At 39.3% G+C, this 21,507-nt stretch overlaps 2 protein-coding genes across 2 annotated transcripts; both read left to right on the top strand.

Annotated features, from left to right (window-relative positions):
• The first annotated feature begins 1,330 nt into the window (after positions 1-1,330).
• LOC142520486 (calcium-dependent protein kinase 10-like) lies at positions 1,331-6,503 on the top strand. Its single transcript, XM_075623466.1, has 7 exons — positions 1,331-2,136; positions 2,558-2,693; positions 2,776-2,928; positions 3,827-3,942; positions 4,203-4,370; positions 5,503-5,733; positions 5,830-6,503. The coding sequence occupies exons 1-7, from the start codon at positions 1,486-1,488 to the stop codon at positions 6,001-6,003; spliced, it is 1,629 nt and encodes a 542-aa protein (XP_075479581.1). The 5' UTR covers positions 1,331-1,485; the 3' UTR covers positions 6,004-6,503.
• A 6,814-nt stretch (positions 6,504-13,317) lies between these two features.
• On the top strand, positions 13,318-17,324 carry LOC142520938 (uncharacterized). The gene is made up of 2 exons (XM_075624100.1): positions 13,318-13,962; positions 16,379-17,324. The coding sequence occupies exons 1-2, from the start codon at positions 13,397-13,399 to the stop codon at positions 16,821-16,823; spliced, it is 1,011 nt and encodes a 336-aa protein (XP_075480215.1). The 5' UTR covers positions 13,318-13,396; the 3' UTR covers positions 16,824-17,324.
• Positions 17,325-21,507: the final 4,183 nt, after the last annotated feature.

The raw sequence follows: 21,507 nt of genomic DNA, 5'->3' as shown, positions 1-21,507 counted from the left end.
TTTCATGGATGACCCATAAGAGACCCGTCTCACACAAGTTTTTGTCATTCTCAATTTTGTGAGACAGATCTTCGACTCGACTCGAACAAACTCATTAAAAAGTTTTACTTTTCATGATAACCATGGATATGATCAACACATCTCATGTACAATATCAATTTCGTGATATGGATTCCGACCCAAACCAGCTCACGAAAGACGACAATTTTTATGCAAAAATATATTATTTTTCATGATAAATATGAATTGGTTCAACTCTTCTCGTTAAAGACTTGCTCTACTTAAAGTTAGTATTTCTCAAACTGGTATTTTTTGTAACGAATTTCAATTTCATATTAATTAATATTGGGATTGACCAAATTGCAATACACGCGTATTACATCTGATTCCTGTACTTTTTATTATTAATTAATGGTCTTAGCTTATGTTTCTTTTACTAAGTCTTTGAAGTAATCATGCTAAGTCATTGTTTGGTATCTTCGTCAAGAAGACGACCCCGCAAACTACTACTAATACTTCATAATTAAAGAAAATAATCGTAAATCGATGCCAACAAATAATTTGGTCTTCTTTCATTAACGATTTCATTCGCGGATGTAAACTCCGTGTCTCTATCGAGTCGAATTTTCGAAATTTTAAGGGTCGTGTTCGATCTGATCTATTTTATAGTCGAGTTCGAGTCATTATGAACACTAGTTTTTGGAAATTGCTTGAATCAAATGGAATAATGGAGAACCCGTTGAAGATAATATTGGATTAAATATTATTGGATTAAATATTAGTAACATGACCCATTATTTGGTATTCTCATCGTCTTTGGAAAATATATTTTAAATTTATATAACTTTTTAAAGTATAATATAAAAGATTATCTTTTAAAATTAAATTTTTTAGTACGTTACGTTATATTGTAATATTAATCAAGTAATCGTTTTTCATGAAAATCAAGTAACTTTTTGGTTGTATTTTTTTGAATATTTGACAAGTTGATCTGATCTATATTTACAATAATAAAAAATAATTTTGACATGAAAAATAACATTTTTTCCTTACAAAATCAAATTGAAAATCTGTATTACAAAATTAACATGTGAAATAATGTAACAGGAGTCTATGTTCTTTTAAACTTAAAAAGTTATTATTTTAGCATAATTTTTTTTTAAAAAAATTAAGAAATTAAATTAAGAAATTCAAAAGAGTTTGTTCCAAAATTAACAAAAAAAAATGTGTGTGTATATATATATCATAATTAGCAATAAAAATCAATTAGTAATAGAATAATTAACAATTAATAATAGCATGATAGTAATTAAATGAGTGTTATTATATTCAAACGGCAGAATTTTCCACCGGCTGACCCCAACTCATCTCTTCTTCACCTTCTCGCTCCTCCACCGGCACCACCAACCACTGCCACAACGGGCGGCGGCGACGCCTTCTACATCTTCGAACTGTGGCTCCAGCTAAATTTATATTGAACCCATCATGGGCAACTGCAACGCGTGCATAAGACCTTCGGAATCTGAGCATCAGACTCCCAAATCCCATGCTCAGAAACAAGGCCAGAAAGCCGACGGGCGCTACCCCAATCCGTATGCGCAATCTCCTACCCCGATCCGCGTGCTCAAAGACTTCATTCCCCGTACTAAAATTTCCGACAAGTATATCCTCGGCCGTGAGCTGGGCCGCGGAGAATTCGGGGTCACCTATCTGTGCACCGACCGAGAGACGCGCGAGGCGCTCGCGTGCAAATCGATATCCAAGAAGAAGCTTCGGACTGCGGTGGATATCGAGGACGTCCGCCGCGAGGTTGAGATCATGTCTAGCTTGCCGGAGCACCCGAATGTCGTCAAGCTACGTGCCACCTACGAGGATAACGAGGCGGTGCATCTGGTGATGGAGTTGTGCGAGGGTGGGGAGCTTTTTGATAGAATTGTGGCTCGTGGGCATTACAGCGAGAGAGCTGCAGCTGGAGTGGCGAGGACGGTTGCGGAGGTGGTGAGGATGTGTCATCAGAATGGCGTTGTGCATAGAGATTTGAAACCCGAGAACTTTTTGTTTGCGAGTAAGAAGGAGAATGCGGCGCTGAAGGCCATTGATTTTGGGTTGTCTGTGTTTTTCAAGCCTGGTAAGTTTGTGTTTGTTTTTTGTTTTTGTTTTTCGGTATTATGAAAAAATCGATCTTTGATCTGTTTTGGTGGGTCTTGAATCTTTTTATAAGTTTTCTTAGCTTTTTTTACTGGGTTTTGATCGTTTGATTTCATTCTCGTTCTTCTTCGATCATGTTCTGGAATTCTGAGTTTTCTTTTCCTTTTTAAAATTTGTTATTCATTGCCAAGGTTGGTTTGTTGCATCTGATTTCTGGGTATGTCCAATTGTTTGATCTGGTTTAAGAAGCTAAAATTTTCTTTTGAATTGTTCTTGCGTTTTACTGAGTCCCATTTGGCATAATATGCTGTTATCAAGATAGAATATATACTTGTTGATTTGTTTTATTTTCTTATGTTAATATATTGATTTGTTTAAATGCATTGATAATTCGATAATCAGGTGAAAGTTCAATGAAATTGTGGGAAGTCCATATTACATGGCACCGGAGGTTTTGAAGCGAAATTATGGACCTGAAGTTGATATTTGGAGTGCTGGTGTTATTCTGTATATTTTGTTGTGTGGTGTTCCTCCATTTTGGGCCGGTACTTTTACTCCCCTTTTCGGTACGAATCTTTTTATATTTAGTTCATGAATTGAGCTATTTTATTTCACAACCTGCCGCAGAATCTGAACAGGGGGTTGCACTTGCAATCTTAAGAGGAGTTATCGATTTTAAGAGGGAACCATGGCCTCAGGTTTCCGAAAGTGCCAAAAGCCTCGTTAGGCAGATGTTGGAACCTGACCCCCAAAAGCGTTTGACTGCACAGCAAGTACTTGGTATGTTCGGAAAATACTCCTGTGGTAGATTCTTGAAAAGTATTGATAAAGTTAGTGGTAGTGCCTTTATTTTATCTTTGCTGCATGTGATCACTTTTCTTTAAAATGATGATGGGCAGCATGCTGAGAAACGAATGGATGACCCCGGCACCCAAGAATTTTTTATTTACTTAGTAAATGTCCCTTGGCCAGGAAAACTAGTGTTTACTTTGGTAATAAATAAATGCAGAACATTTCCAGAAAGTAGATTTTAATTCTGTAACAGTGGTAACTGTCCATTATTGAGCAGAGGGCCGTTCAGTCTATATACTGGTCTTTTGCTTTTAGGATAACATTTGTCGATTATAGATTTCAATAGTAGAAACCTGGTTTTCCATGGTCTTGGTGGAGATTCCCCCTTGGTTTCTATACTCAAGTAGAAAACGGTTCTGTCATCGTATACAAATCAATCAACTGGGATTGTGAAATGATTTGACATTATTTAATTAATAAATAAAATCCAAGATTAAAGACCAAGAACCTATCGGGTCTCCCAGAAATGCATTCAGATACTTGATTGTTTAATAGGAAGTAATATTACATCCAGGAGGTTTAGCTTCTCTGGTCACAGAACTGCCACTGTTTTGGTTCCCTGGTCACTATTGACTTGTGAGTCGATCAATTTTTACAGCTCAACAAACATTACGGACCTTCGGTTCTCGAATATTGCCACATTTTTTAAAAATATTTAGCCTTCGCCTGGTTTGTGAGAGGCGAGCTTGGGTGTGTAGGGGATGCAAGAGACAGTTTTTCCAATATTTCTATTAATAACTATTGTAACTCGCTGGGAGACGATTTTTTACCTGCGGTTTTATGCAAAAATTATAACGTTTTTCTTTTCATTTTTTGTCTTGATCAGAACACCCGTGGATACAAAATGCAAAGAAGGCCCCAAATGTACCATTGGGAGATATTGTGAGGGCAAGACTTAAGCAGTTTTCTGTTATGAATAGATTCAAGAAGAAAGCATTACGGGTAAGCGTCGAGCATTAGTCTAGCTATATTTGTAACTCTTATTTTCTATTGGAAAAATCAATATCCCTCACATCAAGATATCATCTGGGAGAAGATTTTCTAGTGAACAACATGGGGAACTGGTGTTTGAGCTTCGCCTAATATTCTTGCATAAAATATGTAGTCTGACCTGTTAGTAAGTTGAACTGAGGGAACTATCGTAGAAAAGTACCGTTTACTGCCCATGTTGACAAATTGTGTTTTACTCTGTACACGTGTAGGTGATTGCGGAACATTTATCTGTTGAAGAAGTTGAAGTCATGAGAGATATGTTTGCATTGATGGATACCGATAGAGATGGGAAAGTATCATATGAGGAATTAAAAGCTGGTCTGCGAAAAGTTGGTTCTCAGCTGGCAGAGCCTGAGATAAAGTTGTTGATGGATGTGGTAAGTGTTAAAATTATGGACTTTTCCACCTCAAAAGCTAGCTCAAATGAGGAGAATTATCCAAGTCTATATATGTAACTCTCAAGAACTTAATTCAGCCGATGTGACTCACGCCCATGAATGAACAACTGGAGTGTGAAGTTTACAAGACATTAGTAGATGACCGACCATAAGCGCAGTCCAACACATAACAATGAGTTTGAGCTCTGATACCATGTTATGATTATAAACTTTGGGTTAACTCCACCCAAAAGCTCGCGCAAAGGAAAGAATTGTTTAAGTCAATATACAATTTTCAAGAATTTAATACGGTCGGTGTGGGACATCTAATACACCTATGCCCCCTCAAGCTCATGAATGAACAATTAGGACGCGAAACTTACAAGACTTTAATAGATGATTCATAAAGACAATTCAACACATTACGGTGGATTTGAGCTATGATATCATGTTAATATTATAGACTTAAGCCAAACTCCATGAGCTAAATTTTGGGATGTAGTTCAACAAAATCCATGATCTTAACATATTATTAAGAGTTTATACTCGTCGTTATGTGTTATACTGTCCTTATGAACCACCCATTAATGTCTTGTACGATTCACGCCCTAGCTGTTCATTTTAGGGCATGTAGGTATGTTAGATGTGTCACATCAGCTGGATTAAATTCTTTGCAGTCGTATATATTGATTTGGACAATCTTTTTCCTTGAACTAGCTTTTTGGGATGGAGTTAGACCCAAGTCCATAATCTTAACAGTAAATATAACTTGCGTGACACCGAAAACGTTGAAGTCATTTTCTACTTAACACAGTTGCTAAGAGTTAATGTTCACGATTGTCTTTTTCTCCATGTTCTCTACTTTTTCTGGGTCATTTAGAGGCAGTAAGATTTTGAGTATTCACAAGCTTGCCAACTTCTGTTAAAATTGTGCCATATCTTGGTGTTTAAACTTGCCGGATGGATCTTGTTAGCTATTAGAAATTCAATTTGAATGCAAATTGTATCTATTATACTCAACCTTCAAACATTGGGAAACCACGTTTCTTGTAACTTTGTCGTGAATTTGTTAAGGCAACCCTAAATTGTCTGCAAGTTCTCCTTATAGAGGTTATTGTCTTATGAATGATAGGCTGATGTTGATGGAAATGGAGTGTTGGACTACGGCGAGTTTGTTGCGGTTACAATCCACTTACAGAGGATGGAGAATGACGAGCATTTCCGTAGAGCATTTATGTTCTTTGACAGGGATGGTAGTGGGTATATTGAGCTCTATGAACTACGAGAAGCATTAGTCGATGAGCCAGGTGATGCAGATAGTGACGTATGCAATGACATTATGCGGGAGGTTGACACAGACAAGGTAAGACTAAAAATTCTCTTCTTTTTCTCTAATCGATCTAGTAGCTTGTCATTCTTGAAGCTTTTTGGCCTATTTTAACTGCCAATCCGATTTCAGGATGGCCAAATTAGTTACGATGAGTTTGTTGCAATGATGAAAACGGGGACAGATTGGAGAAAGGCGTCTCGACAGTACTCAAGAGAACGTTTCAAGAGCTTGAGCCTCAATTTGATGAAAGATGGCTCTCTTCAACTCCAGGATGGATTTACAGGTCAAACTGTCATGGTTTAAACTTTTTTCGCAATCACAAAATCATCTTGTCCATTGATTTAAGATAGAACTGTCACCATTTAAAGTTTTCACAACCGCAAAACCGCCTCGCTGTTCCAGATACATTTCTTCTTAACAACCAAAGCTTATAGATGGATGAACTTCAAGAAAGTAGAGTAGCAGACTATGCTACATTCTTGGTTCTTGTTGGTGATCTGACCAAGGAGCCATATTTCGAAGATGATTGATTGATATTTATATGTTCATACCATTCTTAGGCGTAGATAACATGTCGTGTTTGCGTCGCCTCTTGTTGTATATTTTTGTTGAATTCACTTTTGGTGGTGTTTTATGTACATGTGTGCCTTGTCAAGAGAGCACATAGTTGAATTCGCTAGTTGGAGATTGCGAATTTCTGGAGATAGTTCATGTGGTTTGTTCAATGTGTGTTGTCTATTTGAAGCACATTTACTCTAATCTCAAATTTTTTCCCATCTACTTTTTCCAATTTTTTTGAATTATATATTGTGTTTTGGCTCATGTGTTTTATGGTACAATCTCTTGATAATTACAATATCTTGTAATTCATGATATTTAAACATTATTTTCGTTCTAACATAAAATGGTAGCATCGATTGATTATAATCATTCGAAAAATTATAACTAAAAAGTAACCATGTCTTAAAATTTTCAAGTAATATAATCATTAACTATTGTGGTGTACAATGTAAATGAGAGGAGCCATATTTAGTTTCCATTTGATGTAGTTATCATTAATTTTACTATTTATATAGAAACTATGTCTATATTTGTGATGTGGCCTAAATACAATCGCACAAATTTATAACTTATCTAACGTGAAGATATTGTCTGATTAAGGTAAGTTCAGAACAAGTTATCAATGCTATTGATACCCCAGGGATGGGCTCATTACTCCTGGCCCATCCCTAGCCCAAATTGAAGACAGGTCCATCAAGGGCCCATGTATTTCTTATAAATACCAGGTTTGAGTGTTAATTCATTCAATTCACTATATTGTTTTCAGCAGCGCCCTTAGCTGCTCCCCCCATATATCCTCAGTCTCTGACTTGAGCGTCGGAGGGGCTACGCCAGGATACCCTACTGGCCCCCTCCTAACGGTCTTATTTGCGATTTCAGGCCCATGGTAATTTTGGAGCCCGTGTCTGGATTAGTGACGCTTGCGTGGATCGGACCCTAAATTTCCCGTGAGTATCACTTGGCGCCGTCTGTGGGAAGACGAGACAGGAACAACCGCGTCTGAAGACGAGACAGGAACAACCTCGTCAAGAGACAAGAGCTGAGCAGCCCCGTCACGAGACGAGGGTTGAGCAAACCCGTCTTAATGAGAACGTGGGAAACTTGACCCTGGAACAGTTGGGTCAATTCATCGCCCGTACAGTAGATGAGGTCATGAGGAGGAACCAAGAGTCCATGGGTGCTGGGGAACAGGCCCCTCGTCAGGAGCATGAGGGAAATGTTGAAGTCCACCAGAGTAGGGTGGAGGAGACGCAACCCATACAAAGTGGAGAGATTAGTGAGATGGGGGGGATGTGGAAGGAGATACGGAGGTTGAGGGAGCAGATAGGGAGTAGGGCGCCGATACCCAAGAGAGGAAGCCCTTTTTCACTAGCCATATTGGAGGAAGGGCTTCCTCCGAATTTTCGACAGTCGAATGTGGGAGAGTACGATGGACATACTAACCCCGAGGAACACTTGGGGAGATTTGAGAATGCGGCCCTGTTGCATCAATATTCAGATGGAGTCAGGTGCAGGGTGTTCCTGGGCACGTTGGTGAGGTCAGCCCAGCAATGGTTTAATACCCTGCAGCCCAACTCCATACAGTCTTTTGACGATTTTTCTACAGCTTTCTTGCACAGATTTGCCAGCAGCAAGAGGCACCAGAAAAATTATTTGAGCATGTTCGTGATGAAACAGCAAGAGAATGAAACTTTACGAGAATTTGTCCAGCGTTTCAACAGTGCAGCGCTGGAAATACCAGCGGCTACCCCTGACATCATGATAAGTGCCTTCACACAAGGACTGAGGGGAGGGGAGTTTTTCAAGTCGCTGGTCAAGAAGCCTCCGTTGAGCTATGATGATCTGTTGGCTCGAGCTGAGAAATATGTAAACTTGGAAGATGCCCAACGGTACAGAAGGATGGAGGGCCGGCCCGGAGGAAGTAGAGTTGAGGGAGCGGAGAAAGGAGGAAGGAAGAGGGGTGCGGGGGAAAGAGAGGAAGACAGAACTAGTAGTAGAAGACAATTCTCATCCCATGTTCCCCTAGATAGGAGTCGGGACGAGGTGATGGAGGTGAGGGAGCCCGCGGGGAGGTGGGAGAAGTCGCGAAGGGTTGGGTACAGTGCTAGATTGTCTTCACGGGATAGACGAGAAGGATCCTCATTAAGGAGTCGACAAAGGTCTCGCTCGCCCCCTAGGCGTGGTCAAGGCCCTCCATGGATAAATCAGAGGATGGGTGAGCAGAGAGGGAAAGGTGGATGTCAAGATGTCCCTCAGGAGCTCGTGGAACCGAGGAGGGGAATGAATGAGGATAACCACCCTACGAGAGGAATGATTCATATGATCTCGGGGGGTGCTACTGATGGAGACTCTGGGCGAGCTCGGAAGGCACATGGGAGAAGGTTGGAGAACTTTGAGATATATAGGGGTGCAGACTTACCACAAGACCCCGTCATCAGCTTTGGGCTGGAAGACCTCCGAGGCGTTGTGACTCCACATAACGATGCCTTGGTGGTAACGACCACCATTGCCAATTATGATGTGGCGAGAATATTTATTGATAATGGAAGCTCCGTGAACGTCTTGTTCAAGAGCACGTTAGATCAAATGAAGATGAGAGGATTTGAGTTTGAGCCGGTGTCCACCCCGCTGTATGGGTTTGCAGAACACGTCATCTTGCCTTTGGGTCAGATTGTTCTTCCCATGTCCTTGGGGACTGATCCTCGGCGGGTAACAAGGGTGATAGCCTTCACTGTAGTAGATACCCCGTCAGCGTATAGTGGAATTCTAAGACGACCAGCCCTGAAGGATTTTAGAGCAGTAGCTTCCAGTTACCATCAGAAGCTTAAGTTTCATGTGGGAAGAGGAGTTGGAGTCCTGTGCGGGGACCAAAAAGTCGCACGTCGTTGTTATGAAAGAATCGTGAAGGAAGAAGAAAAGAGAGGTCACGAGCATTTGCATGGAAGCTTGAGCTCAGTCTTGCAGTTGTATAGTCATTCGGAGAAGCTTCTAAATAGGTAACTTTGTCCTGTAGAAGTACAAGAGGAGCTGAGAGGAAAGTTGGAGAATGCGCTGGGTAAGGCTCTAAAGAGGCATGGGAACGCTTACCATCTTAGAGAATATCTTTACTTCATTTTTGATGTATTTCGTTCCTGAATTTGTCTTACGTTATCAGTTGATATTTAATAAAGCCAAGTTCTTATATTAAGTACGTGGTTGTTCTTGTATTATGAGGATTATATGAATTTTATTTTACCTACTTAGGCTGCGCCTAGTAGAGGAGAAGAGAGGGGGGGGGGGGGGGGGGGGGGGGGGGGGACGCGTTGAATTTTATTTTCCTGCTAAGGCATCGCCTAGCAGAGGAGCAGAGTCGGCAATGAGAGGAGCAGAGTGGAAAAGAAGAATTTTTATTTTCCTACTAAGGTATCTCCTAGCAGAGGAGTTAGAGGGTGGAGGGGTTGAATTTTATTTTCCAGCTAAGGCATCGCCTAGCAGAGGAGTTAGAGGGTGGACGCGTTGAATTTTATTTTCCTGCTAAGGCGTCACCTAGCAGAGGAGTTAGAGGGTGGGGGCGTTGAATTTTATTTTCCTGCTAAGGCATCGCCTAGCAGAGGAGTTAGAGGGTGGGCGCGTTGAATTTTATTTTCCTGCTATGGCGTCACCTAGCAGAGGAGTTAGGAGTGAGGGTGGAGAATCTTTGTCTTCCTGCTAAGGTGTCGCCTAGCAGAGGAGTTAGGGGGTGAGCGGAGTTGGGGATGAGGAGAAGTTTTATTTTCCTGCTAAGGGATCACCTAGCAGAGGAGTTAGAGGGTGGAGGTGTTGATTTTATGTTCCTGCTAAGGCCCAGCTTAGCAGAGGAGTTATGAGATGATGAGGTGAGAGTTTGATTTTTCCTGCTAAGGCCCGGCTTAGCAGAGGAGTTAGAGGGTGGAGATGTTGATTTTATTTTCCTGCTAAGGCATCGCCTAGTAGAGGAGTTAGAGGGTAGAGGTGTTGAATTTTATTTTCCTGCTAAGGCATCGCCTAGCAGAAGAGTTAGAGGGCGGGGGTGTTGAATCTTTATTTTCCTGCTAAGGCATCGCCTAGCAGAGGAGCAGAGTTAGGGTGGAGGTGTTGAATTTTATTTTCCTGCTAAGGCCCGGCTTAGCAGAGGAGTTAGAGGGTGGAGGTGTTGATTTTATGTTCATGCTAAGGTCCGGCTTAGCAGAGGAGTTAGAGGGTGGATGTGTTGATTTTATGTTCCTGCTAAGGCCCGGCTTAGCAGAGGAGTTAGAGGGTGGAGGTGTTGATTTTATGTTTCCTGCTAAGGCCCGGCTTAGCAGAGGAGTTATGAGATGATGAGGTGAGAGTTTGATTTTTCCTGCTAAGGCCCGGCTTAGCAGAGGAGTTAGAGGGTAGAGATGTTGATTTTATTTTCCTGCTAAGGTATCGCCTAGCAGAGGAGTTAGAGGGCGGGGGTGTTAAATCTTTACTTTCTTGCTAAGGTATCGCCTAGCAGAGGAGTTAGAGGGCGGGGGTGTTGAATCTTTATTTTCCTGCTAAGGCATCGCCTAGCAGAGGAGCAGAGTTAGGGTGGAGGTGCTGAATTTTATTTTCCTGCTAAGGCCCGGCTTAGCAGAGAAGTTAGAGGGTGGAGGTGTTGATTTTATTTTCCTGCTAATGCCCGGCTTAGCAGAGGAGTTATGAGATGATGAGGTGAGAATTTGATTTTTCCTGCTAAGGCCCGGCTTAGCAGAGGAGTTAGATGGTGGAGATGTTGATTTTATTTTCCTGCTAAGGCATCGCCTAGCAGAGGAGTTAGAGGGTGGAGGTGTTGAATTTTATTTTCCTGCTAAGACCCGGTTTAGCAGAGGAGTTATGAGATGATGAGGTGAGAGTTTGATTTTTCCTGCTAAGGCCCGGCTTAGCAGAGGAAGTTAGAGGGAGGGTGGGGGTGTTGATTTTATTTTCCTGCTAAGGCACCGCCTAGCAGAGGAGTTAGAGGGTGGGGGCGTTGAATTTTATTTTTCTGCTAAAGCATCGCCTAGCAGAGGAGTTAGAGGGTGGACGCGTTGAATTTTATTTTCCTGCTAAGGCATCGCCTAGCAGAGGAGTTAGAGGATGGAGGTGTTGATTTTATTTTCTTCTATGAACTATTTTAGCAGAGGAGTCAAGGGCACGGGGAAGTGGAAACTATTTCCCTTCAAAAGCTTAGTAAAGGACCTTGAAGATGGGGGCGACGAGGGCATATTGTGTTAGAAAAATTTATTTCGTTTGTCGTTAACGAACAATGTTTGCCGCTGCGAAAATTACGGGGATCGACCTGCCCGGTCAGGTCGTGGGGGTGTGGGGGCAACGCCCCCATAATTTTTTCAGAAATCACACGATCATTCGCAAGGGCGTGCTTGGGCGTCGAGACGAGCTGACGGATGAAGGGCGTGCGTACGGGCGAGCGTGCAGAGGGAGTGGGGCGAACAGGCGTGAGGGCGAGCTGGTGTACTTGCGGGCGAGCAGGCGTGAGGGCGAGTGCTTGCGGGCAAGCGCTCGTGGGCGTACGTGGGCGAGCGTGCGTACGGGCGAGCATGCAGCAAGGCGAGAGGCGAGCTCGGGACGCTCGGGCGAGCACGGCGAGAGGCGAGCACGGCGAGAGGCGAGCAGGGCGAGCGCCCGGGCGAGTGAGCGATGATGGGCGCTCGGGTGAGCGTGGCGAGGGGAGCGCTCGGGTGCTCAGGCGAGCATGGTGGAGGGCGAGCTTGGGACGCTCGGGCGAGCACGGCGAGAGGCGAGCAGGGGGCTCGGGCGAGCGTTCGCTGTCGAGGCGCGCGCAGGCGAGGCATGACTTGGTGAGGGCAGGGCAGCTTGGCGAGGGCGTGGGGCGAGGCGAGCAGCCGAGCGGAGGAAGAGCATGGGCGAGCGTGGCGAGGGGCGAGCAGGCCGGGGTGGTGGCTCGGGCGAGGTGGGGTGGTGGTTTGGCGAGGCTCAGGCGGCGGCTCGAGCGAGGCGGTGGCCAAGGTGTGCACGACGGTGGTGGTGAGGTGATGATGAAGCGACGTTAAGGTTAACATACAGATGAGACTTAGACGGGAGAGAGCTGGTGGATTGCAGTGGAAGGCTGACGAGCGGCAGGAAGAAAGTGCACAACTCACGCCCCGTAAACCGAGGACAATACAATTAATCGAACTTCGAACCTACGATTCAGTTCGACTCGGGAGGGGGAGACAGGTGATACCCCAGGGATGAGCTCATTATTCCTGGCCCATCCTTAGCCCAAATTGAAGACAGGCCCATCAAGGGCCCAGGTATTCTCTTATAAATACCAGGTTTGAGTGTTAATTCATTCAATTCACTATATTGTTTTCAGCAGCGCCCTTAGCTGCTCCCCCCATATATCCTCAGTCTCTGACTTGAGCGTCGGAGGGGCTACGCCAGGATACCCTCCTGGCCCCGTCCTAACGGTCTTATTTGCGATTTCAGGCCCAGGGTAATTTTGGAGCCCGTGTCTGGATTAGTGACGCTTGCGTGGATCAGACCCTAAATTTCCCGTGAGTATCAGCTATAATCTACTTACATCATGATAAGTCTGAGACAATGTATTAGATTCTCAAGTCGAATTTAAATTTAAAATTTACAAACAAGTCAAGTTTGTGACAAGATATAAAAATATATAACCTATCTGATATCATGACAATTTTGAGACTAAATATCACATGACATCACATAAGTTTAAATGAAATATCATAGTTATAATATATCTAGAATAGGTCTCTTGTGAGACGGTCTCACGAATCTTTATCTGTGAGATGAATCAATTTTACCGATATTCACAATTAAAAGTAATACTCTTAGCATAAAAAGTAATACTTTTTAATGGATGACCCAAATAAGAGATCCGTCTCACAAAATACGATCCGTGAGATCGTCTCACACAAGTTTTTGCCACATATCTGACAAATTTGAGACCAGACATCGAGATTTTATATCCATATAAATGTAAAAAAAAATTAAAATATGAAAAATTATTATATTTACAAATTTTTTAGCTCAATGATTAGTTAAATGGCAAAGTCAAAATAAAAATGGAGCCCACTGAATCCATCTCCTTGGCCCCAAATCACTTCTCGTCATCAAAGGAATTAACCAAATTCCACCGAAATTTGAAATCTCAGAAAAGATTCTCATGGGGGTGGACTACTACAATATCCTCAAGGTCAACCGCAACGCCACCGGCGATGACTTGAAGAAATCCTACCGCCGTCTCGCCATGATTTGGCATCCCGACAAGAACGTCAACAAGAAAGAAGCCGAGGCCAAATTCAAGCAGATTTCCGAGGCCTACGACGTCTTGAGTGACCCGCAGAAGCGTCAGATCTACGATCTTTATGGAGAGGAAGGCCTCAAATCTGGTCAATTCCCCCCTCCTGCACGCACCACGCGGAATCGTCATCAGGGTTTTCACTACAATCATCAGCAGCATCCGAACCCGAATTTCCGGTTCAATCCCAGGAATGCGGATGATATTTATGCGGAAATTTTTGGGGAGAATAGTAATGGAAATGCGAGTAGCAGCAGTAACGGCGGTGGGATTAGGAGAGATGGGTATTTCAGGAGTCAGACGATGAATAACGGCGAGGGGGCCAAAAAGGCGCCGCCTTTGGAGAACGTGCTCGTGTGTGGTTTGGAAGAGTTGTACAGTGGTGCCACACGGAAAATGAAAATTTCGAGGAATGTTTTTGATGGGCATGGGTATGCACCTTTTTTTTTTACTTAATCATCGAGTTTTTGTGCCTCGCTTCTTTTTTGTTATGGTGGTTGTGTGTTTGTTTATTTACGATCCGATTGTTCAGTCTGAAGTAGAATTCTTGCGCAGTGCTGTTCTGCGTGCAATTATTGATTTTTTTTTTTATTGTGTTTTCCTGTTTCTTGGTTACCTAATCATGTTTGATTGTTATGTTCTTTATTTTTTCCGGTTTTTTTAAGTGTAAGATTGTTTTTTCCCCTTTTAGGTGCATTTTGACATTGCCATTTGTGATTTTCTCCGTTTTATTTTATGTTTATGTGGATCAAATATGTTCGAATTTTATTTAGTAATTCTTGAAGGCTTAGATACTTCTTGAGGTGGTTTGAACTGCATTTATTTGATTTCTGCACATCGGGTTTTTGGGTTTCAAATTGGCTATTTGTTGCATGTATCATGTGATTGTTGTGGATCAATGTAATATAATTCACCAGGCGCTAGTCGGGTGTCATACCAACGCCTAGAGCCTACACCACCTAGGCGGGATTGAGCGTCGTCAGGCAGATTCCATGGTATCAAGAGTAATGATTTTTTAGAATAAATGTCAGCCCAAACTTTCTTAAATCCAATTGACACCTGGTTCATTTCTCCCGCTTCTTCTGTTTAAGGCAGGTCTGGATAATAATCAATGCAAGAGAAATCAAAATTAAAAAAATTAACTTTAGAGTTTGATTCGATTTTCTTATGCGTGCAGAAGTAAGCTCTTATGCGTGCAGAAGTAAGCATACCAAAAAGATGAGAATCATGTGTTAGGGCAAGCACAAACCAACAAATCATGGTTTTAATTGGGCTTTCAATTCCAAAAAATTAAAATAAAAAACTTATAATTATTTCTTATGTCATGTTTTTGTTTAATTGGGTTTTCAAAAATTAAAACCGCCTAGCACTTTTTCGGTTTGGCCGAGCGGCGTCTAGGCGGCTAGAGAACTGTTGTGGATAATTGGGTTTCAGTACGCAAGATTTCTTTTTCCATTTATTCCCCCCAATTTTGGGTGCACTTTTATTTTAGGTTATTAGTTATTTAACCTTGTACTTGTCAGGTCATGTCATGTGGCTGCATTATTATCTATATGATATATCTATATATGTAGTTATGGTCAGTATGAATTAGTTGTATTGCATGCTTGATTATCACATGAACTTAACAGGAGTGGGGTGACCACGCAGTTTGTTTTCAGATGGAAAAATGTGTGAAATAGAAAGGATGTGCGGGATACAGTTCACGACCTTTTACTTTAGTTCTTGCCACGCCTTTTGAATGCCTTATGGAGTGGCAATGCATCTTCCCTACTGATGCATGATTTAACATCGACTTTTTTAGCCTATCAGAGCAAAACATCAATTGTTAAGAACATTAAGTTCATGAATAAATTCAGTGTGGAACTTGCATCTTACTGTGTTAAATCAATTTAAGCCATGTTAAATTGTTAAGTGTGATGAGGTTCCTTATAGATATTCTTTGACTTTGATCAGCTTGTATTGCGTTATGCCTTTAGTTGCAATACATATTCACCAATATCCATTGTAAGAAACAATTTAAGTGGAATTATTTCCACGAGTCATGTAGATTAACCTTGTAATAGGTCAAGTGAAAAATAGAGATTCACAAACAACATGAGTTTAGTTGAATTTGGCTGGTTGTCTGTTACAATGGTGAATTGCACGTATTTACATTTTAATTTCACAAATTTCAGGCCTCGGTCCACCCAATTCCCAAAAAGGCTTTTAAATCAAGTATATTTTGATTATATCTTATATTTTAATTTTTGGACATATTCATTCATCAATCATGCTCACATACTATGTGATTGCGATCATGAAAAGAGTTGTTTCCTGGGAAGTTGCAAACCTTGACAACATATACTATACTCCATACTAGGATCCTCTATATGATAAAGTGAAAATTGTATGAAGATTGTTGATACTTGTTATTTTTGTAAACGAGGTACGCATCCAATTTTTCTGATGGTGTCTGTGTCTACTGCTTAGCTATTTTGTAAAATTTCTGAGAGCTGAAACTGCTTCAACTGTATTAAGAGATGCTAAGGATCGTTCTGCATGTTAAACATCATGCTGCAATTAACTTTGCTCTAAAAGTAATGAAATCACTTATGGACCTATAAAACTGACCAAACCTGCCAATGCAGTATTGTTTTAATATCTGTAAAACATAAATTCTAACCTTATTTTTCGTCAGACCTCATATTCATGAAATTAAGCACGGTTCAATATTGATTGTTAACATTATGAAGAGTAAATTGCAAAGATAAAATTTCCTTCACATGTTGTTCTTAGGTAAATTTTTTTTATAATGTGTACATTTGAATTGTACTCAGTGTTGATTTGTTCTTTGTTTTCTTGCAGCAAGCCTCATTTGGTGGAAGAGATCGTAACTATTGATATAAAACCGGGCTGGAAGAAAGGCACAAAAATCACTTTCCCAGAGAAAGGCAATGAAGAACCTGGCATCATTCCTGCAGATCTTATTTTTGTTTTGGATGAAAGAACTCATCCAGTTTATACAAGGGATGGTAATGATTTGATCGTGAATCAGGAAATAACACTTCTCGAATCCCTCACTGGAAAGACTGTTGAACTTACCACACTAGATGGGAGGAGTATAATGGTCCCTTTAACTGAGATTATTAAACCTGGGCATGAGGTGGTTGTCCCTAATGAAGGAATGCCTATTTCAAAGGATCCAAGTAAGAAGGGATCCTTGAGGATCCAAATTGATGTGAAGTACCCTAAAAGGCTTACCGAAGTACAAAAATACGAATTGAGGCGAGTTTTGGGAGGAAATGCATAAAAAATTCAAATAAGTTGGCGTTTCTTGAAATGCAACAGTAAGTTGTAAATACGAAACTTGAATGCTATTAAAGTGTGAATATTAGAAAGAATCTTGTTCTAGGGGATACTCGGTTGTTGAACTTTGATGACTTCTCTTTGAAGATGGATGGAAAATGCTTGCTGTCATGGAAGTGAATGCTTGAAATGAGAGAGTACGAATTTTGTGGGATTAGTGATGGTGGTCTGCTAGAGAACAAAGCAGAAATGGATGAAGACAAGTTTTCCTTGTTGAAGGTCATACTTTTGGTTGAAATTTTATGCCTTACAGTTACTCCATTACTGCTCTTCCATTTTCAGTACAATTTTAGTTTATACCTCCCGACCAAACAAACCTCCCTCTCCGACACAAGTTATTGATAGAATCCAAAGTTAAGATAGGAGTAAAGCTAGGTGATGCAGGAGGAGAGAATTGTCTGTGTTTGTGACTGAGGATTCATTTAATCATATGAAGTGTTATTTTTCTTGGCTTGTCAATGGCTCCTCCTGACTGTTGTTTTTTTGCTTTTTTATTTCTGTCAAATCTTGAATATTGACACTAGTTTGTAACGTGTTTTTGTATGGAATTCCGATGATGTCGTCTTGTGATTAAAGCACTCTTAGTTTTAGACATGTTCTAGGTAAGATCTTTTTTTCATCTAGGTGAAGCTTTACCTATGCTTGAAAATGAATGATATCTTGGCTATTCGTCTCTGTTATCTCCTGTTTTACATTATTATTCAATGCCTTTCCATTGCATCTCCACATTAGTATACTTCTTGTTTGATGTTCAAATAGTTTAGGCAACTCATGTAGTGCTTAGAGGTGGATTCCACAAGGATGAGTAAAGAATCTGTCACATTTTATTTGTATTTTTATAAATGTATATTACACTTCTCAAATATATTCAGTCAGTGTTCGTAAATGCTTAAAAAAATGTGATTATGAACTTTTTCTTTAAAAAGTTTTGCAAATTTATAAATGAAATGGATAGATTTATGATAGACATGAGTAGGATCCGATGAACGTGTGAAGTTAGGCTAACGCATTATCCTTTTCACTCGCCTGTGTAAGGGTAATACATACAGGTGGAGATAGAAAAGTGTGCCACCACTGTTTTTTCCTTTATTAGGGTAGGAAAATGATTTTTTATTTTTATTTTAATGAAAATTGTTTCATTAAAATAATGTAAAAAAGAATACAATACAAATACGTTGGGCATCCCCATGAGATAACGTCTGTGCCTTACATGTTCTACACCATCATAAATGATACATTCAAATCAGAGTTTCAATAAAGCTTGGAAATAAACGAAACATTAGAAATTTGATTTTTTTCACAATTGCTTTGACACCTGACTTTTTGATTCTCAAAGATGGCACGATTTTGTGCATTCCAAATATGGTACTTGGGGGATGTAAAAAACAAATGAAAATCGTAGGGAGATGAAAAGGACAGTGGCTTAGGATGCTAGGACTAAGAATTTATGAACTATAACTCATTGTATGGTCTAGGGAGGGATTAATTTAAGGCCAAAAATTGTAGATTGTCAAGAGTTTTATGTAAGCCAAACCATGACAAAATGGACATGGCGAAAAAACTGGTAATTAACTGGATGGTTACTTCTATAACAAACCAACCTTGCTTATAATCGAGCGCGTTTTCTTCCTTAATCGGGGGTATCGGGGGAGATCCTCAATGAAAACACACACACAAACTCGGGGTCTTTTATCGAATCTCCTCGAATATTGGGTTAAAGCTAAGTTTTTCGGTCTTATTTTCGGGTTAGACTTGAATAAGACTTGAAACTCGATGGTCCAGCACCATTTAAATAGTAAAATTTTTGTTTCTCTCTGTATATATCTTGTCCAAATGAGGTTTAGAGAATAGATTTCATGATATAATATGTTAGTACAAATGTACAATAACACATGCTACAATAACACTCACCTTACTCAACTGAGTCAATAACATATTGTAATGCAACACTTATTAATGTTTGTAGTGACATAATCATCTCTCGATAGAACTCGAATGAGGATCTTTATTACATGTGGTGATATATTATACTAGATATATTTATTGTAATATGAAGTGTAGCACCATATGTAGCAGAATATATATATTTATTATAACATGAAGTGTAGCATCATGTGTAGCAGAATATCTCCGTTGGTTCAACATGACATTAATACAAAACTACGATTTTTATTGTAATAGTAATTAAAAAAAGAGAAAGTGATATGTGTTTATTGAAGCTTAGGGAGTGGCTGGCTTTCATTTTCTAGTGAATTTTGGCTGACTTCCCTAGTAAATAAATGATAATGTACGGATTAAATACATGGAAAACAAGTAAACGTAGAAGAAAGGGAAATTTCAGAAAGGAATATGACTAAACATAGCCAACTTGCCAAGAACATAGTGGTCCGCAGCGTTAAATAGACTTGCATTTTGCTACGCCCTATGCCTATTTATTAATAGTATTGATGGATTGCACCCTCGTTGGGACCAACTCACAATTTTGGTCACTTAACACAGTGATATCTATTTTCTTTGGTACGACATGGATCAAATTCACCCACTTACTATCAAATATATGATATTATCTCTTCCTCGAAAAGTTTTAGGATTTCTTTCACTACCACTTCTTTCATCACCGATTTTAGTTTTCTTTAGAATTCTCTTACCGGTTTGACATCATTTTCCATATGAATTCTATGCATGCAAATAAAAGCAAATAAAAGGGCTTATGCCTTTGATATCTGCATGTGTCTAACCAATTGCAGTTTTGTGCTCTTTAAGGAGTGTGGCTAACCACTCTTTTGTTCTTCGGTCAATCCCTTCGAGATGATCATTAGCAAGTTCTCATTAACTAACGATAGCTTTTAGATTTGTGAGAAAAGTTAAATCTTGAAATCTAACAACCGAGATAGCTGCAATTGATAAATCTAGTTTTGTTGATTTATTTAGATTAAATATATTATGATAGCACAACACATCTAATCTATCCTACTCGTGTACCAATCATTCATGACAATTACGGATCATTGAATTCATGGTTAGCAGTAGAAAATCCTATATCGAATTAAATTGTCAGATTAATCGATATATAATATTCATAGAATTAAATCCTAAATCAACAAATACTTGGACTAACAAGAATATTAAATCTAAACACAAATACCTCACAATGATAAATTAAACATTAAAAACAACCCTTAAATCAGAATATAAAATTATCCAAGCATGTCTTGGTTTACAATCTCCATAAAAATAAATAAAGAAAGGGAAAGTACTAGAATCGTGGAGAAAATCCTTGTATCCTATTTTTTCTATTCTTCACGTGAGTTTTTTTTGGGAGAAGGTTGGGAGATTTTCTTATTGATTATGCCGCCTCCCTCCTTCTTCACGTTTTGTAGGTTATTCAAAATAAAAAATGGGTCCAAAAAACATTAAAACCCAATAATCTAAAAAATAATAATCTAATCACTAAAAATAAAAGATACCTAAAAAATATCCTTCCTTGATATAAAAATTCCTTAATTCTCACTAGGCAGCTGAAGAGTAGTCACAAGGCGTGATCACGCCTTGACCAAAAACCACTTCTGAATTTTTCTGTTTCAAGTCCTTCCACTAAGATTATATCGCCAACTTTAATTGTGATATAAAATCATATTTTTTAGCTCGGATTTATCGTAAGAGCATAAAACTTCCTCCTATAAAAAAATCGCAACAAAATGTGTCAACTAAGCAAGTTGAAATTGATAACAATGAGAGATACGACAATAAAAATGCAAGCTATTACGAGCCTCACTTATGAACTCTTTAAAACAACTTACGCCATCGACCAAACATGGTCTAATATGTAAAGTAAGCATTGATGTCAAGATTTTAAATCAATCTAGAGAAATGTTTTCGTACCTATATTTTTCAGAGGGTTGATTGGGATTTAACTCTCAGATCTAACATGTTTTTCATTTTTTCGCTCTAAACTTTAAAATCTAAATATTATATTACTTATACCCAATTTAAGTTGATTAATACTCAATTTAATTCATTTGATACCTGAAATACATATATTTATACCTTACTTTCAACAATATGTACATTATTGTCCCAAGAAAATGTTAAGATTTAAAATTTACAAAATAATAATTATATACTTAATTTAATTCAATTGATATTTAAAATTTATATATTTGTGATATAATATCAATCATTTGTACATATATTTATTGTTTTAGTTTTCTTGTCTTATATATGACATAAAATAATTATACCAAATTAAAATATTATTGATACTTGAAACACATAAATTTATGATATAATTTCAACTATATATATCCATTTGACTAAAAAATATCATGAAACTGAAATGATAAAAACATGTGAGTCCAGAGAGCTCAAATTGAGTTTTTTGACACGATGATCGAATCTTAAGATATATTTGACACAGGTAAGATTATGTACCTATTTGGCATATCGAATTAATATAAGATAGATTATATTATATTAAATGACGACGAATTTAACGCGTGCACTTAAAAGAAATAATTCTAATCAAATCCCTCCAACAAAACCAATAAGTTTTTTAATTTCATAAAAAAAACTTTTTACATATACTTTTTTTTTCAATAAATCTGAACATTTATATCTATACATAATTG

Source organism: Primulina tabacum, chromosome 12 (genome assembly GCF_025594145.1).
Source record: "Primulina tabacum isolate GXHZ01 chromosome 12, ASM2559414v2, whole genome shotgun sequence".
Classification (NCBI taxonomy): Eukaryota; Viridiplantae; Streptophyta; class Magnoliopsida; order Lamiales; family Gesneriaceae; genus Primulina; species Primulina tabacum.
The sequence above is the reverse complement of the archived record's forward strand: the minus strand, read 5'-3'. Positions and strand labels throughout refer to the sequence as shown.

Coding starts and splice junctions, on each gene's coding strand:
- LOC142520486 (XM_075623466.1), top strand. CDS start 1,486: ATGGGCAACTGCAACGCGTGCATAAGACCTTCGGAATCTGAGCATCAG. Junction 2,694..2,775: donor TGTTCCTCCATTTTGGGCCG/GTACTTTTACTC, acceptor AACCTGCCGCAG/AATCTGAACAGGGGGTTGCA. Junction 2,929..3,826: donor GACTGCACAGCAAGTACTTG/GTATGTTCGGAA, acceptor TGTCTTGATCAG/AACACCCGTGGATACAAAAT.
- LOC142520938 (XM_075624100.1), top strand. CDS start 13,397: ATGGGGGTGGACTACTACAATATCCTCAAGGTCAACCGCAACGCCACC. Junction 13,963..16,378: donor AATGTTTTTGATGGGCATGG/GTATGCACCTTT, acceptor GTTTTCTTGCAG/CAAGCCTCATTTGGTGGAAG.